General features: G+C 48.2%; 1 protein-coding gene across 1 annotated transcript in view; it reads left to right on the top strand.

Annotated features, from left to right (window-relative positions):
• Window positions 1-18,337, top strand: part of ARMC2 (armadillo repeat containing 2) — a 94,753-nt gene that overhangs the window by 73,170 nt on the left and 3,246 nt on the right. Inside the window, exons 13-18 of the mRNA XM_014531275.1 lie at window positions 6,323-6,525; window positions 6,994-7,055; window positions 9,730-9,852; window positions 10,187-10,300; window positions 13,803-13,935; window positions 14,293-14,453. Of these exons, the coding sequence (XP_014386761.1) occupies window positions 6,323-6,525; window positions 6,994-7,055; window positions 9,730-9,852; window positions 10,187-10,300; window positions 13,803-13,935; window positions 14,293-14,453 (796 nt within the window). The remainder of the gene's footprint in view (window positions 1-6,322; window positions 6,526-6,993; window positions 7,056-9,729; window positions 9,853-10,186; window positions 10,301-13,802; window positions 13,936-14,292; window positions 14,454-18,337) is intronic.

Genomic DNA, 18,337 nt, shown 5'->3' with positions numbered 1-18,337 from the left:
AGCGAGCGAACTCCCAGTCTCCCGGTCGAACTCCTGAGGGGACACTTTGCATATTAGGCTTTTATATATAGATAGATAGTCACAAAATATTCCTGCAGGTAATCCTGCTTTGAGAAACTTCTGTATATACCCATATCTAACCTTCGGAAGTTTGCAACAAATAAATCTGAGGGACACTAGTTCATTTAAAATAAAACGCGGTCAGGCTTACACTGCCCCTCTTTGCACAGGGGCCGGGGCCTGTCTGTACAGGATGGTCACGGACGAGCCAGGGGTTCTGTTCAGCAGGAGCCTCGGAGACACGGGATCCACTCCTCCCAGCTCTAACAGAGGGCTTCCTCAGGGACACCACTTGGGCTCATGTCTGTGAGCTTACTTGGTCCAAGATCCACGGCACAGCTAATAACCCCAGTTGCCAAAGTCAGGTGGGGAACGTTGGAGTCTGCAGTCACTGGAGCAAGCAAGCCTCCCTGTTGGCTTCAGTGCATGGCTGCCGGCCGCCATCTTGGCTGACAGTTAATTTGCATAAGGATATGCTGATTAGCCAATGGGAAGGGTAGCGGTCGTACGCTAATTACCATGTTTCTCTTTTATTAGTGTAGATAGATAGTCACAAAATATTCCTGCAGGTAATCCTGCTTTGAGAAACTTCTGTATATACCCATATCTAACCTTCGGAAGTTTGCAACAAATAAATCTGAGGGACACTAGTTCATTTAAAATAAAACGCGGTCAGGCTTACACTGCCCCTCTTTGCACAGGGGCCGGGGCCTGTCTGTACAGGATGGTCACGGACGAGCCAGGGGTTCTGTTCAGCAGGAGCCTCGGAGACACGGGATCCACTCCTCCCAGCTCTAACAGAGGGCTTCCTCGGGGACACCACTTGGGCTCATGTCTGTGAGCTTACTTGGTCCAAGATCCACGGCACAGCTAATAACCCCAGTTGCCATACATATACAAAGTGAGACCGAAGCACAACATTTCAGTTGGCTTAATGCCATTTGAAAGCTGAACTTCAGCATTAGGTAAAATATCTATGAAAAACACTGTCCAGAATTCAATTGAATGGCAAATTCCATTTAAGAAACATGCACGTTTTGTATGCTCTGTGGTGGGAAATGCATGTGGTACAAACCGAATGTGAAACAGATGGGCCTAGAAACGAAGGAACGGGCGGTGGAGAGCAGCCTCGCACAGCAAACCCTGCCTGGGGAGCTGCCTCTGACGTCGGCGTGGCTGCATTTAGCATCTCCGCAAAACATGTTTGGGTTTGTGTCTTGAAAGGACATAAAGGGACTTTTCTCATTTCTTCTGTAAATATCTGCCGGGCAGGGTATCTGATAAAATGCCTCCAATATGACTTTTAAGACTGGCAATATTTTTGCAAAAGGTCAATGTCCCAAAAAAAGAACCCTTATCTCTATCCCCGTCACTCACGTCTATTGAACAACTGCCTGGCTGACCCTCTCCACCTGTAGAAATGTCGGTGGGTGGGGAGGCGGGTTAACACACAGTTCCCAGAGGTGGGGCTGTCATCGGAGCCTGCACAGCCCTGTACGGGAGCCGCCAGACACGTCCTTGCTTGTGCTGCTTTGAAAGTCAGGCCTCTCATTCCGTCCGGACTTCCCCTTAAGCGCCGTCTCCAGCCCTGTGAGCCCCGTCTGACCTGGATGCTTGGGCATCGTGGTGTTGAAAATGAGACCAGGAATGACGGGACAGTGGGGGCTGCGGCACAGGGACATCTGCCACGCTTCTCACTGTTCTTCTCTAACGCAAGCACGGCTGTGCGGCTGCCCAGGGATAACATGACCTCTCTCTCCCCTCGTCCTCTCTGGGGCCGATGAGGATGGGTGAGGCAGCCCCTCCACCTCTCACTCTGGCGCCTTTCTGTGGCCACTTGGCTGCGGTTCCCCCTCCGCCTCCCGCCTGGCAGGAGCGTGCCCGGTGGCTCTCTTCCCAGGCCCTCTGCCGGCGAGTTCCCAGTGGGTGCCGAAAGCATTTGGCTGAGCTTGCTCCTTTTTTTCAGCCCTGGCCTTGGTCTGCTCCCCTGACCGGGCGAGCAGGCAGCACAACAAGCCCTCAGCTTGTTCATGCTTTCCAGCTCCTGCGGCTTTGCCCTTGTGGAACTGGCTCTTCCCCGACTCAGGACGGAACCCGAATGCCTGCCTTAAAGAACAGGATGCAGTGGGATTGTAGCATTGCCCCGGGGCTCAGAAGCATACAGTGCGGTGATTTTCGACCTTTTCCATCTCACGGCACACACAAACTAATTCCTAAAATTCTCTGGCACACCAAAAAATATATATTTTGCTGATCTGACAAAAAAAAAAAAGGTACAATTTTGATTCATTCACACCAGACAGCTTTTGCCATTTTTTTTATTTGAGAATCTAAAGGTAAAGAGGTCAGTGCCGCTGACTAGTCGGGTATTGCATGTTTTAAAAACAGGTGGCACACCGGTTGGAAATCACTGACATAGTGGCTGCTCAGTAAATGAGTGCTGATGGGATGGACAGATGGATGGAGGCATCAAGTATAATCTCTTCTGGTTTTTAAATGGCTTTCCACTAGGTTCTGGGTTTTGAGTCTCCAGCATCCCAGATCCTTCCATTGTACATGGTTCGGCGCTTATGCAAACTGTTGGCCCACTTTCCGTACCCTACGGTTTGTTAGCATTTTTACAGCAGTACAGCCTGGCTTCTAAACTGGTAAAACTTACCGAGCCTCTGGCCACTGATAAGCTCAGTTCACGTCGGGGTTTTGAGTGAGGGTGGGAGGCTGGGTAAATGTTATAAATTGCAAATCCTGATTCAGCTCTCAGCTCCAGATTGCACAAGAACTTTCCAACCAAGTTTTAAACAGAGCATGTTGATTAACGTAATTTTCTGGTTAAGCACGTTGACAACCCCTGCAGTTTAAACCTGTTTTTAAAAATCTTTCTAAAATGTTTTTCTTTACTTAGAAGTACTCCTCTACTAAGTGAAGTCTGCTGAACATCGTTTATTCCTTCTGTGACAGCCCGAGGTGGTTCCTTCCCCAGGTCAACATGATGCACATCAGTTATTTGAAGGTGGATAGGAAGGGTGTGGGAGTCAGGGAGAAAGGCGTTCCCTGTGGCTGGCTGTGGGCCGGGAGCCGTGTGAGGTAACGCAGAAGTGGTCCCATGGGGCCAGATGGTGCATTAGGTTCTGGTTTTGACACTTGATAGGCAGTGGATGTTTTGAGCAAGGACATGGCGTAGAACTGTTCTTCAAGAAGTGGTGTTAACGTTGATCTCACAGGGAGGAGCTCGTCAAAGGTCTCCGACAAGAGTCTCCCAACAGGTTAACCAGAGTGAGCATGGGAAGGAGGGAGTGGGGGGAGATTTTGAGATGATAGAGCAGAGGGAACTTGGTGACTGGTTGGGGAGGGGAGTGAGACAGGGAGGAATCAAAAATGTCCCTTGGGCTGAGTCTGGCAGAGTAGGAAGATGAGGGTCATTGGAATGAGGAGATGGGCTGATGGTAGTTTGGGCATCTATTCAAGTCCTGCCTCTTCTCTTCACCTGTGTTGGACTTTGGGGTCAGTGAGCCTCTGGATCAGTTGCCAGATCTCTGAGTAGAGGGGCATCTCCTTCTTCGACTTGAGGCCAATCTCTCTCACGTGGAAAGTAACATTCAACACCCACTGCTGCTGCTGCTGGAAACAATGGACATGGACCATTCTGCTCAGCAGCGTCCTGCTCCTTGTTTTGTTCCTGTGAAAGCAGCTTTATCTACAGCCCTGTGGGGCTCATGCAGATTGCGTAACGTGCTTACTCATTAGGGCACAACATGTGAAACCAAAGAGAATATCCCACAGGCTGAGGTCAGGCTTCTTACAGTAGGTGTACCTGTCTGAGCGCTGGTTGGCCACAGCTGTTGCTAGGCCGAGGCCATTTTAAGCAAAATTAGAAAGTCATTATGAACTGGTTATACTAGACTGCCTTCTTTTTTTTTTTTTTTAATGTATCTCTCCTATTTCGTCTTCGATTTGCTGTTTCATAGCTGTGGTAGGAATAAGCAGCTTTGGGTTAAATTTATTAGAAATGCCATAAAAGTGCACTGTCGATTTATATGTACTTCCCAGATATTGTCTAAGAAGGAAGGAGAGAATCTGTATCTCAGAAGAGAATTGCATATTGAAAGAGTTTCCTGCTGTGGAATCGCGGTCTCTGCAAATCAGTGATTTTTGGTCTTTGTCCAGTTTTTCAGATCTTGAGAGGATTTTCAGTGAAGTGATGTTTTGTAGACTTGAGATGAACTGTGGCGGTGGAACAGTCCATTACCTCTCTCTCATGCCATCTTGGTGCAGTTCTGTGCCCGGGGCGGTGCGGAGGCCTCGGTGATGAGCTCAGGGCCCGCAGCGCCCTCCTGCTCAGCCTCCGCTCACAGGATTCCAGATGAGTCAAGACAAGTGCTGGCTTGGGAAAAAGGAAACGCCACTCCTGCCAGCCTCCTGGAGACTGCTTCTATTTTGGCCTGTCCCGTGCTCCCTCCATTCGTGGAGAATGTTCTGAGAAAGGGGAGGAGGGGAGAAAGCCTCAGCCAACCCCGAGAAAGACGACAGACACAGTGAGCGCAGCAGTTGCTGGAAGCGTGTTGAGGCAGACTGCGCAATCTGCCGGCCCCTTCCGTGGATCTCGAATGCCATCCTGCAGTTGGCATCGCTGCTGCCAGGAACCGCCCCCTCCTTCTCTCTGAAGGCAGGGAGAGATGGCTCCTAGCAGTGAGAACCCTTCCTGCCTTACCACCTGTTGGCATCGCTGCTGCCAGGAACCGCCCCCTCCTTCTCCTCTCTGAAGGCAGGGAGAGATGGCTCCTAGCAGTGTGAACCCTTCCTGCCTTACCACCTAGTTTCTTCTCCCCAGGTCCCTAGGCCACGCTGGGACCACAGAGATGTTAGAATGAAAGAATCTTAGAAGTGGGAGGGGCCCGAGGGAACTTTTAAAAGAAAAGCAGCATTGAGTCTTCCTGGATTAGCCACCTGTGAGGGTTGGTAGAGCTCCTTTGTATTTTGAAGAAAGATGACCGCTAAGGGAGCCTGCTTTTACCTACAGCCCCGTCCTCCTCTGCCTGTGGCCTTTTTCTCTAAGGCTGCTGGTAACTACTAATCTGATAAACAAAGTTTATTGGAATCCCTCCCGGTGACATAGTTGCATTTTAAAAGGAGATCATTCCCGAGCTGTTCTGAAAGAAGGCAAGTCCAAGGAGGAGATTACTAAATGACAAACACGTGGGAAGTAGGGCATGGATGCAGAAAGGACTGCAGGGCTGGGCAATGCGGGGTTCACAGCCTGACTCCGCCCTCGCTGGCTGCCGGACCCGGCACTTCTCCAGGCTGGCTCCTTGTCTGTAAAATAGCACAGCACCCGCACAAGACCATTAGCACCCAAGCCGGTTGCAACCGGTCATAAGTTCTCCTTTCAAATCTCTCCCTCCCAGGACCCCCTTCACCACCGTGTGCAAGGTCGACCACACTCATAGGTCTGTTGTCGAATTACGAACCTAATTGTTGCTGTATCTGGTTTAGTTGTAAAATGTACTCATCTTGGGGTTTTTAGAAACATTTATTAATTTTTTGTGAAATATATCATATACACAGAAAAGTTCATGAAACACATATGTACCAGTTAGCAAACAGTTGTAAAGGTGTCACCCATGTAACCACTACCCAGGTCAAGAAAGACAAGTCCAGTCCTGCTTTAAAGTGGTATGCAGAGATAAGGCCGTGGTGTCCCCAGGGGTCATTTCTGGCTATGGCATCTGGGGAGGTGCTACTGGTATCTGGCAGTAGAGGCCAGGAATGCTAACACAAGGCAGCTAGCGCCCAGCAAAGAATTGTCCAGCCCCAAACGTCAGTAATGCCGCCAACACCCCACTGTAACACAATCTGACCAAACGTTATTACCTGATGTTTAGAAACACAGCGCTTCCACAGGTGAACCTCCAGGAAAAGATCCGGATCCTCCAGAACAAGCTTAGATTTACGTAATGCATTGTTCTTAGTAATGATATCCCAGTCCACTTTTTAGAGGGAGGAAAGGCCAGCCAGCATTCCCCATGAAGGATCTGAAGTTAATAGACCTTCTAATTATATAGCATCGAACAGTTTGTCTTCTGCTTTAATCACCTCTGTCAATTTGCACCAATCTTGGGAATCAACTCCTGTACAAGTTAGTCCAAGCCAGACGTGTTCCCTTTCACTGTTAGTTAAATCGTGAGTAAATGAAATACTGAACTCTTTCCAACAATTTGTCCCAGCCGCTGTGCACTTGAAACCCATTGTCTGTCATTTATTGCAGGACTTGGTCGTTCGTATTGTTTTCATTCTTGGCAACCTGACAGCGAAAAACAACCAGGCTCGTGAGCAGTTTTTCAAAGAGAAAGAGAGCATCCCGACCCTGCTGTCACTGTTCCGCGCCTTCTACGAGCTGGACCTGCATCCCGAGAGGCCAGCAGGGGATGGAGATGAGCAGCCCACGCCACAGAAGCCGCAGGACTCTGGGTAAGGCCCTCGGCCCGCGGAGCTGTGTGTACACAGGCGGCTGCTCCCTGCAGCAGGCACAGCTCTGGGGGCCGGGTGTGCTCAGGGTTTTATTCGTACAGTCAGCTCACTTTTTTTTTTCTCAGCCCCGTGAAAGAAAATTCCTCTTCTGTTCAGAAATGCCTCAAAGATAATCCAGATTTTTTTAAAAATGAAAAAAATAGTAATATGAATTACTGCTAAAACCCACGTTAAGAGGGTGAATTTTTATGGTATGTGAATTACATTGCAGTATTTAAAAAGTATTCCAATCAAGTTACCAAAAACTGGCCAAAATTACCACAAAGGGTTTAAAATCCCAAATTTTCCCATGGTTAGCCCACATGATTAAAGTTTACTTTTATTTTTATTTTTATTTTTCAGGTTGTCACGTTATTTGTAATTACAGCGCCCACATGATTAAAGTTTACTTTTATTTTTATTTTTCAGGTTGTCACGTTATTTGTCATTACAGCCCCAGGTTATCCAGGTCCTATCTTTCCCCTGTATTAGTCAGCTCAAGCTGCCATAACAAAACACTACAGACCGGCTCGGCTGGCTTAAAAACCAGAAATGCATTTCTCAGAGTTCTGGGGGCTGGAAGCCCAGCCTCCGGTGCTGGCCTCTCTGGTTCCTGTGAGCTCTCTTCCCGGCTTGCAGATGACTGTTCACACGGCCTTTCCTCAAGGTGTGCATGTGGAGAGCGAGAGAATGCCTCTCTCTTCCTCTCCTTATAACGCCACCAGTCCCACCGGATAAGGACGCTACCCTTAGGACCTCATTTAACTTTAATTGCCTCTTAAAACCCCTGTTTCCAAATACAATCCATTGGAGGTTAGGGCTTTAATATATGAATATGGGGAAGTGAACACAATTCAGTCAATAGTATTCTGCCCCTGGTACCCCCAAATTCACATCCTTTTCATATGAAAAATACATTCATTCCTTCTCAGCAGCCCCAAAAGTCTTAACTCATTCCAGCATCAACTCTAAAGTCCAAGGTCCATAATCTCATTTAAATATCATCTAAATCAAGATATTGTGTGACTTGAGGTACGACTTAGCCTGAGAAAAAAAATTCCTCTCCAGCTGTAAATCTGTAAAACCAGGCAGGTTGTCTGCTTCCAAAACACAGTGGTGGGGCAGGCACAGGTTAGACATTCTCGTTCCAAAGGGAGAAATAGAAACAAAGTTTTGGTTGCCAGGTCCCAAGCAAGTCCAAACGTATCAAGTAACTCCATCTGAACACACACGCTGGTCCTTCAGCCAGTAGCGCTCCCACCCACAAGGCCAGCATGGGAGTCGGGACATAGTAGACGCTCCATGAATACTTGGAGAAAGACAGAATAAATGAGAATATGTTATCTGTAGCATATGAATGACTGAATCTTCCTTTGAATAGAGTAAGCTACAAGAGGCCATTCTCTTTCATGAAAAGAAGGCCAGAGAGAATGCAATCAGAAAACATAAGAGCTAGCACGTCCCCTGCTCAGCTCACCGCCTCCCTCTTATTCCCTGAGGAAGTTTGGTTTCATACAAGAGGTAAAAGGCACTTCTTAACCAGGCACGGTCCCAAGGTGTGTGCAGGTGTGGAGGTAGCTCCCTGCCAGGCTGGGGCAGGGGTGGAGGGGATATGCAGGGTCGGAGGTGAGAGGCAGAGGCTTGCTCACGTTGCTGTAGTTGGCTCAGTGTAACCAGTGTGACTTCCTCTGACTGCCAGACCTTATGTCCAGCTTACCCCTCACCAAATGTGGGTACTTTAAAGGCAACTCAAGATATCAAAGCTCAACTCATGACCTTCTCCCCAACTGGACCCTCTTCCGGGTTATGTTCATCCACTTATGTAATTCAGAAGCCCAGGGATCACACTGGGGGATTCTTCTCCCTCACCCCCCAATCTAGCCTTCACCTCATACTCTCCATTTTCCTCCCGAAATAGTTTTCAGTCTGTCCACTGTGCTCCATCCCCACCACCACCCAAGCCTAAGCTACATGATTCGGCATCTGACTACCACAGGAGGCTTCTCACTGGCGTGCTTGCTCTGCCCTTCTCTGCACTGTGGCCAGATAAGTCTGGAGGCTGAGTGGAAGGCGGAGCAGAATTACTGAGGGTCTGTGTGCTAAGCTAAAAGGTTCATTCACTCACTCATTCATTCATTTAGTCATTGATTCATTCACCTATTCTTGCATTCATTGACTAGTTATTGAGCACTCCCTATATGGCAAACGCTGCTTAAGATGCTGGGAATGTAGCAATGAATAAAACAGATGAATTACTAGTCCTCGTGGAACTTAAGTTTTAGGGCTAGAAGACATATGTTAAACATATAAGTCAAGTGGTCACGTGTTCTATGGAAAACATTGAAGTTGGGTCAGGAGCAGAGAGAATGATGGGTGCCATTTTATATAGGGTGATTAAGGAAACTGTCCAATAAGGTGACATCTGAGCAACAACCCAAAGCATGTGAGGAGTTAGCTAAGTGGGCAACTGGGAAAAGGATACATTCCAGACAGAGGGAACAGCCGTGCCAACATTCTCAGAAAGGCTCATCTGCCATGTTCAGAAAGAACACACAGACCAGTGCTGTCGGTCTGGGGGCGCTGGGGGCTGGAGCAGCAGATGAGGCCAGAAAGGTCAGGACTGGGGCAGCCCAGAGAGGGTCTGGGGGCCAAGTGAGAGCAATGATGTTATCTGACTGACTTTTAAAGGATAACCTTGCTGAGGATAGACTCAGGGAGGCAAAGGTGGATGAAGAGAAGCCAATTAGGGGTGAGAGACGGGCTAGATTGTAGCAGAGCAGGTGAGAAGTGGCCAGCGTCTGTGTGTTTTGGGTCAGGGTGAACCAGGGGGCTTAGAGACGGCTGCGCTCACTGGGGCGTCGGCACCCTTGCTTTACTGCAGACACAGAGCCTGGACTTTCCCAGACCCCTCGGTTGGAGGGATGGAACTTAGTGTTCTAAACCCTGGGCAGGAGGAGGCCCCTGCATGTGGCGCATTTCCCTGCAGGAAGGGCCATGGAAATAAGGCAGCAAACAGCACAGACCTTGCCCAGCACAAGACCTTGCCTGCACAGACCTTGCCCAGCACAAGGGCACATCCCTGCTGCCGCTGGGGTTGTGGCTGCCCAGAGGACGGCACTGTTACTGCCCCTGCGATGCGTCTGTGACACCCTTACTTTGTTTCAGAATACAAGTCAATTGATGACTGTGAGGAGCTGGTGATTAATACTACAGCAACAATCAACAACTTATCTTACTACCAAGTGAAGAACTCTGTGATTCAAGAGCAAAAGCTACATGTTGCTGAATGTAAGGTTCAGAGTTGGGTTTGGGTAGAGGCATGTTCATCAAAGGTTTTGATTTTATTAACTAAACACAGTACTAGAACCATTCATATCTTCTCATTTCCTGGCACAAGTATCTAAGAGCCTGATTTGATTCTGGGAAATTAGACTGTGCAGAAAAGTTAGCGTCTTAATTCTTGCTGAAGTCCCCTGCAGTTTGCATTTTATTATCATTTTTAATTTTTGAATTATCAGTATCAGTATTTACTATGATTATTGTGCTACTGATAATTAGTTTCCAATCGCCTTTAAATCAAAACTTAAATTCACTGATTTTACTCTTTGGTCGCCAAACCCAGTGCTTGTAAAGCTTCTCGTGAGTAAGAACATGGACGGAGTCCTGGAGGCTGTGCGTGTGTTTGGAAATCTCTCCCAGGACCATGACGTCTGCGATTTCATTGTGCGGAGGAACGGTGAGTTACTGACACTTGTGTCCATAAACATGCACTTCTTGCCAGAAAACAGCGGCGCCGTCTCAGAGCTTGGGCCACGACAATGTGACGCTTGTTTCCGCTTTGGGAGGAGTGAGTGCCTTACATTCTGTTCCGCATGCAGTAATTCGGCTGTCAGCTCAGGATGCCAAGAGGGACTAGGCATGTTCTCCGGATCCCTCTCCCTCATGAGAGGTCTTCTGATATCCGAGACAGGAGAGAGACTTACATTCTGTTCCGCATGCAGTAATTCGGCTGTCAGATCAGGATGCCAAGAGGGACTAGGCATGTTCTCCATGATCCCTCTCCCTTGTGAGAGGTCTTCTGATATCTGAGAAAGAAGAGAGAGAGAGAGAGAGAGAGAGAGAGAGAGAGAAGAAGAAGAAGAAGAAGAAGAAGAAGAAGAAGAAGAAGAAGAAGAAGAAGAAGAAGAAGAAGAAGAAGAAGAAGAAGAAGAAGAAGAAGAAGAAGAAGAAGAAGAAGAAGAAGAAGAAGAAGAAGAAGAAGAAGAAGAAGAAGAAGAAGAAGAAGAAGAAGAAGAAGAAGAAGAAGAAGAAGAAGAAGAAGAAGAAGAAGAAGAAGAAGAAGAAGAAGAAGAAGAAGAAGAAGAAGAAGAAGAAGAAGAAGAAGAAGAAGAAGAAGAAGAAGAAGAAGAAGAAGAAGAAGAAGAAGAAGAAGAAGAAGAAGAAGAAGAAGAAGAAGAAGAAGAAGAAGAAGAAGAAGAAGAAGAAGAAGAAGAAGAAGAAGAAGAAGAAGAAGAAGAAGAAGAAGAAGAAGAAGAAGAAGAAGAAGAAGAAGAAGAAGAAGAAGAAGAAGAAGAAGAAGAAGAAGAAGAAGAAGAAGAAGAAGAAGAAGAAGAAGAAGAAGAAGAAGAAGAAGAAGAAGAAGAAGAAGAAGAAGAAGAAGAAGAAGAAGAAGAAGAAGAAGAAGAAGAAGAAGAAGAAGAAGAAGAAGAAGAAGAAGAAGAAGAAGAAGAAGAAGAAGAAGAAGAAGAAGAAGAAGAAGAAGAAGAAGAAGAAGAAGAAGAAGAAGAAGAAGAAGAAGAAGAAGAAGAAGAAGAAGAAGAAGAAGAAGAAGAAGAAGAAGAAGAAGAAGAAGAAGAAGAAGAAGAAGAAGAAGAAGAAGAAGAAGAAGAAGAAGAAGAAGAAGAAGAAGAAGAAGAAGAAGAAGAAGAAGAAGAAGAAGAAGAAGAAGAAGAAGAAGAAGAAGAAGAAGAAGAAGAAGAAGAAGAAGAAGAAGAAGAAGAAGAAGAAGAAGAAGAAGAAGAAGAAGAAGAAGAAGAAGAAGAAGAAGAAGAAGAGGAAGTCATCTATACTCATTTGCTCATTTCTGTCCTTGGGAATAGTTACTCAAGAGACAGTCTCCTTTAAGTACTAGAATGCCCATTACAGTACTGCTTGTCATAGCAAAAGATGGAAACAACTTAAGTGACCATCAACAGGCAAGAGGATAAGCACATTGTGGTTTATTCGTGCCATAAAATGTCCTACAGCAACAAATAAATGAACTAGCGGTTCATGGACCAACATGGATCAACCTCAAACACATAAGCTAGGAGCTAAAATGTTAGTGATAGGGGGATATATACAGAATAATGCCATTAAGGCAAGTTTTAAAATATGCAAAACAATCTTGGGTATTGTTTATGTCAAGTACTCATGTAATAATGGTGTAAGGTATCAATAGTATTTGGAACGGATAAACTCCACATTCCAGGTAGAAGTTATCTTTGGAGGGGAAGGAATGTCCAGGTATAAAACTGGATTTGTAATGTTTTCTTCCTTGAAAAAGAAAGTTTCATATGTACAGTGGTCCTTTCTCTTTTGAATGCATTTGATCTCCATCTTCCTTTGCAAATTCAGACCTTTCTTACATTGGGTGGCAGTTACACACGAGTTTATACTAGCCATCCTTTGTATGTTTCAAATAGCGCATGTAAGATTAATAACTAAAAATATGTTGATGTAAGAAATGTCCAAACCGGTAGAGAATTTTTATGAGCTGATTTGAGCCAAACTGACACCATGCACTGGGGAGCAAAATCTCAAATGCTCCTGAGAATAACAAGTTTGTGGGTTCTCTTGTGCATTTGAAAGTAAGGAGGGGGGGAGGGGGTGTAAGGAGAATTAGGTGAGGGTGGGAGAGAGCCAGGCGGGAACTGGGCCACAAGATGATATGCTTTCTTAAGGGTGTTACCCCTCTGAGGGGTGTTACTTCTGGCATCTCAAAGGTGTGTGGCTCTAGATGCAGCAGACCAGTGGACAGGGCCTGGCTTAAAACCTTTAAGGAAAGAAGGTATAGGCCTGGGGTGTGACTGCCCTCCACAGCCTTCCCAGTTAAGGGTTTATGATTTATCACAGCACCCCTTTCTCTTCCACAAATACCCAATTACCCATGTTTATGGCAGAAAATTTAGATGATAGAGACAGAGAGGAACAGCAGCACAGGCTGTCTCGCACCATCTCACTTCCGCAGAGGTAACTCCTCCATCCTGGTGTACGGTCTTTAGACTCTTAGGAACACACGTGTGTGAGGCAGCCTTTGCCAAGCTCACCCCCGGGCCCATCCCTGGGGCGCAGGTAGGAATAGGGTGGCCACCTCCCAGGTGAGCAGGAAAACGGGAGGAGGCAGAGAACACACCTATCCCTTCTCCCCAGCCCTGACCCAGGCCCTGCTGGGGACCGGAAAACAAGACAAAGAGTCCCATTCCCAGGAGTCAGGGAAACCGCTTCCCAGAGGCGGGGAGAGGTCCTCACTTGGGATGTCCCCAGCCCAGGCAGTCCTGCCTGGCCACAGCCCGGTTTCCAGGGTTCTGATGAAGACTTCTGTGGCCCTGGAGGACTTGGGGGGAGATATCATCAGGAGCCCTCGCCAGGGCTGTGTATTTAGAGAAAAATGCTGCTGGAAATTCCAAAAGGCCTGTGAGCCCGGCCAGCGTGGCTCAATGGTGAGCTCTACCTATGAACCAGGAGTTCAGGGTTCGATTCCCAGTCAGGGCACATGCCTGGATTGTGGGCTCAATCCCCAGTGTGGGGAATGCAGGGGGCATTCAATCAATGATTCCCTCTCATCGTTGGTGTTTCTATCTCTCTCTCCCCCTCCCTTCCTCTCTGAAATCAATTAAAATATATTTTTTTTAAAAAAAGGCCCATGAGATGTTAAAGATGAGCGTCACCTGCGTGGCTGGAGTCCATGGCTCCCTCCTTTCCACCGGCAGGGACTCGACCACAGCCGCAGCCCTGAGAGGGAGCGCTCTCGGGGTCAGACGCAGCTGTGCCTGGGGACCGAGGAGCTGGGTGGGGGGCAGGTCACTGCTGGGCGATGGGCGGTGCCTTAGGAAGAAAGGGTTAAATCCCCTGGTAGGGTTTGCAGTTTTGCAAGCCACGCCCATTCCCTCTTTGCCCTTTCCCCTTCAATAAGGGGGAATGAGCCACAGCTGAGCACCCGGTGCTTTACGGGCCGTGTGTGTTCTCTGCCCTCCCAGTACACAAGTTCATGATCGCGCTGCTGGACGCCACGCATCAGGACATGTGCTTCTCTGCCTGTGGCGTCCTCCTGAACCTCACCGTGGATAAAGACAAGCACGCCATCCTAAAGGAAGGAGGCGGCGTTAAAAAGTAAGTGTGGAGGCACAGAGTCCCGACTCTCTCAGGATTCAGAGGGCACAGCTCTCCGGGGAGTTTAGGCCCCTCTGGCCATTCCTCCGGGGCAGCAGGATTTCAGCGTTTGGAAGAGCTGAGTTAGGGCCGAAGAGGGGACTTGGGTCCCATTGGACCCTTACACTAATTCAGAAGTAGATTACGGTGACTTTGTAGCCATTTACCTTTGTAGATATGAAAATATTGTAAAGAATCACTGGATTATACACATTACGTATTAAATATTGCAGAAGGATAAACATCATTGTGCTAGAAATGTGCAAGTTAAAGAGAGCCTGGCCTAATAACTTCGCAATTTGACTTCCGTTAACCCAGGTTAGTGGGTTGTTTGAGAGACTTTGGTCCGACTGACTGGCAGCTGGCCTGCTTAGTTTGCAAAACGTTGTGGAACTTCAGTGAGAATACCACGAACGCCTCGTCGTGTTTTGGAGATGAAGACACTAACACGCTCCTAGTCCTGCTGTCATCGTTCTTAGGTAAGCCTCCTCGCTGTGAGTCTGTAAGTGTTCTCAAAGGAAGATTAATTTTTTTCCTGTGCCCTGTATGGTTAAAGATTGGTATGCATTTGGGTGGTTATATTTCTACAAGCAACAGCAGCCTGTTAAAGATGATTATAATTTAGAAATATCTGGGAGGGGCTGAATGTTATTTGCAACTGGGGGCACAAAAACTTAATTCATTGGACACTGTCGTGCTTTCTTCTGTGGCTTTTCTCTTCTCTCTCTCTTTGCTTTTCCTATCGATTGCATAAATATAAGCTGCTATTGTTTAAAGGTATATGCACATCGTTGTAATTGAGAAAATGTGGCTAAAAGCTACTCTGAATTGAGTCATGCTGCTAAGTGACACTATACGCGGCAGTGAGCAACTGTGTTACTGGTCAGCTGAGCACCCTGCGCTTCACTGTCCGCGTTTGCTCAGGGCGTCTGAAACTGCTTGACCTCACAGCGGGGCCCGTACCCTGAAGGTGGGAAATCACTGATACACACCGGAGGAAAGAGGACAGCTTCTTCCATGTTTAAAATGCCCATTTTTAGAAGAATTGTTCTCATGCTGGGCTAGGCCTAACCACAGGGACTGGGGGCAGTAGATGAGTGTTTTCAATAACGCTTTTCCCCGAACGGAGAAAGGTCTGCCCTCGCCCAGCCAGTTTTGCACCGGCAAGGGCTGTGGAAAGGCGTCGTTTGCTTGTGAGCTGGGGTTCAGGTGGCGTCGTTTGATGAGAGAATCTCTCAGAACCTCTTTTCACCTCTGAAACGGGGCCCTGCTCATTGCTGCCCGGCTGCAGGGAGTCACGAGGACCAAACACACATCTGAGAGCCCAGGGGAGAGACCCAGCAGGTTCTGAGTTTAAGTCCCCGTGTTGGCACTTTTCACAAGAGAGGTTTTAGCCTCCCTCACCTGAGAGGACCTGGTCGATTGATGTCCACTTTGCAGAGCTGCTGGATGAGAAACGAGCCGACCTGTAGAAAGAGGTTTTAGCCTCCCTCACCTGAGAGGACCTGGTCGCTAAGACAGGGACGATTGGTGTCCACTTCGCAGAGCTGCTGGATGAGAAACGAGCCGACCTGTAGATAGAGCCTGATACAGAGCCTGACAGGGGGCAAGCCCTCGAAACGTGGTCGTGAAGGCGCTTTGTAAATCCTGAGTGTTGTAACGACGCGGGGTTAAACAGGAACTTAGCACTAGAAGGTGTGCAACCTTCCAGATAAATATAATGTTGTGCGTCTGAGAGTAAGGACAGACGAGAGGGATTTAAATCCCTGAGGTTTGCCGTCTGCTCTCTGGACCCTATGCTTTCGCCCTGTGGCCCGGAGCAACTTGCCTTCACTCAGGTCTCCTTGTGGCAGAGCAGTGGGATCCGCTGAGGAATTTAAGAAAAACACACTTATCCTGGCCCCATCCCCAGGAACTCTAATTTGGGAGCTCTGTGGTGAGGTCCATAAGCTGTTTGTAACAAGGTTCACAGGTGAGTCTGCTATGCGGCCGGGTTGAGAAGAACCTGTGCCCTGGTTAATGAGTTAAAGGGAAGGGGGCACCGAGGAGGAAGCCAGGAAGCCAGCAGGGTGCCAAAGCCTGCCAGAGGGCCCCTGGGAGGTGCCCTAGGAGGATCCAGAGTCCCCAGGGCCCCTCCATGGCAGGCACCATCGCCCTGCCCTGCAGGAGGCCCGGCTTGCTCTGTCTCTGCTGCGGCAGGAAAGGCCCTTTCTCCCCCTGCCCTCTCGGCTCCTGCTGATTCAGGGCTTCAACTACCTTACTGTTCTCAGCGAGTGTGACTGAGGTTGCCCTGCTGTGGGAGCATCTTTCTGTCTCCCATCTGGGGAGAAGGTGTGATTGGGTGTGAGAGTCGCTCTCTAGGCCGTAGGGCTGTGTGCCTTAGGCAGCGGCTGCCTCCGCCACAGGCTCTCTGTGGCTTCCTTTGGCACCTAAGTCTGGGCAGTCAGCCATAACTAATGGGGATGAGGGGCCATGGGGCACAAGGATGCTTAGAAGGGGGTGTGGGCATGGCGGGCTTTTCAGCAGGGGCAGCACACCCAGCAGGCCCGGGGGCAGTGGGCCTACCACACCCCACCCTCAGCCTCCCCTTAGAGCAGCGGTTCTCAACCTGTGGGTCGCGACCCCTTTGGCGGTTGAAGGACCCTTTCACAGGGGTCGCCTAAGACCATCCTGCATATCAGATATTTACATTACGATTCATAACAGTAGCAACATAACAGTTATGAAGTAGCAACAAAAATAATTGTATGGTTGGGTCACAACATGAGGAACTGTATTTAAAGGGCCAGAAGGTGGAGAACCACCGTCTTAGAGCCTCATCGGCCTCCACATGTGCTTCCCCAATCCCAGCACCTTTGAGGTGCACATGCCTGACCTGCCTTGCCAGGCCCTTCTCAGAGAGCTTTTCAAGCCCCCTGTCTAATCGTCGGAAATCTGTACTCATATAGCAGTTAATCTTGAGCTGTGTGACTTCTCCTGTGCTATTGTTTTGTGTCTTTTATCTTATTTCCCCACTCCAACTGGGCCAGTTTAGGGAAAGGATATTGCCTCATACGAAGTAGGTTCTTGGTAAATGCTTGTGGATTGACTCACGTGAGTGGTGCCTTTGTTTTAATAGTGCTGGATACTCTCAAAAGCATGTTCATTCTAACCTCAGATGATCTATCTGAGGTCATCAGCTCGGCGACAGGAGAGGAAAGGAGGTCTAAGAGGGTTAAGTGACTTGCCTAGGGTCAGAGTGTAGCAAAGCCAGGACTTTCCACCAGAAGATAAGCATCTGGCCCTGTGCTTTTCTGCTGTTCCAGGGCATGGTACCCCCTTACCCTGCTGTGGAAGGGGCTGTGGCATGGCTCATAAAAGGAAACACAGCCCATCAGGCAGCCGGACTCCAGCACAGCCTCAGGACTTCTCACGGGATCATGCCCTGAGGGCCTGGCTTTTCTCTCCCCAGTGTGGACCTCAGACCCCTTACTTCTGACAGGGTGGTAGTCGTGTCTGGCCTGTTAGTTGGGTGGCAGCAAGTGAAATGCATATGAAGTCTAGAGTGTATTTGAATTTCAATTCTTTTACAAAGATAGCTAAAAAACAGGCCATTTTGAAAACAGGATGAGCTGTTAAATAACAGAGTCTTATTGAAGTGTGAGCACTGTTTTTAGAAATAATGGCAAGGCAATTCATAAATTAATATGTTACCCAACTTTTTCTTGATGGGTACTGGGGGGAAAAAAGGATAAAGTAATGGTCCACTACATGGTTGGGATGCCAGGATGTTGGCAGTCTTTTTGGAAAGTGTTTAAGAAGAATGTTGTCTAAAACCTCCTGAGGTATTACAATCACTTCTTATAAACTCATTAGCAGCGTGTTTACCTTCAAGTTTTAAGTGCTGGGACCTAGCACACTCCTCTACCAGGAGCTTCTCTCAGTGGAGATGGCAACCGGCGACCAGAGTGTGCAGGCTATCACTGTGCGTGTAAAACGCGCTGGGCTTTTATGTCCATTATGAGGTACATGGAACTTAGCATCTAGCTTGCACGGCAAGGGGTGGAGTGGGGCCCAGCATGCAAGTCAGAGTCCCATGGTCCAGCCAAAGAGCCAGCAGATGCTCCCGAACATGCGGGGACTGGGCCTTATAAGAACATAGGGCAATACCAGGGCCTTTAAGGAGCTACCTGGTGCTGAGCAGCAAGCTGAGAGCTCCTCATGATGCTGTGAGGCATCAGTTATGGAGACTGTTACAGTGACCACTGACCACTGATCCTCTCTAATACACTGCCCGAAACACTCGTATTTGGAAGTGTGCTGGGCACACAGAGCGCTGAGGGGGGATTGGTTTTCTAAATCAGCGCTTTTCACACTGTGACTA

The sequence above is a fragment of the Myotis brandtii genome, unplaced genomic scaffold (assembly GCF_000412655.1).
Source record: "Myotis brandtii unplaced genomic scaffold, ASM41265v1 scaffold8, whole genome shotgun sequence".
Lineage (NCBI taxonomy): Eukaryota > Metazoa > Chordata > Mammalia > Chiroptera > Vespertilionidae > Myotis > Myotis brandtii.
Note: the sequence above shows the minus strand (reverse complement) of the source record. Positions and strands in the feature narration are given on the sequence as shown.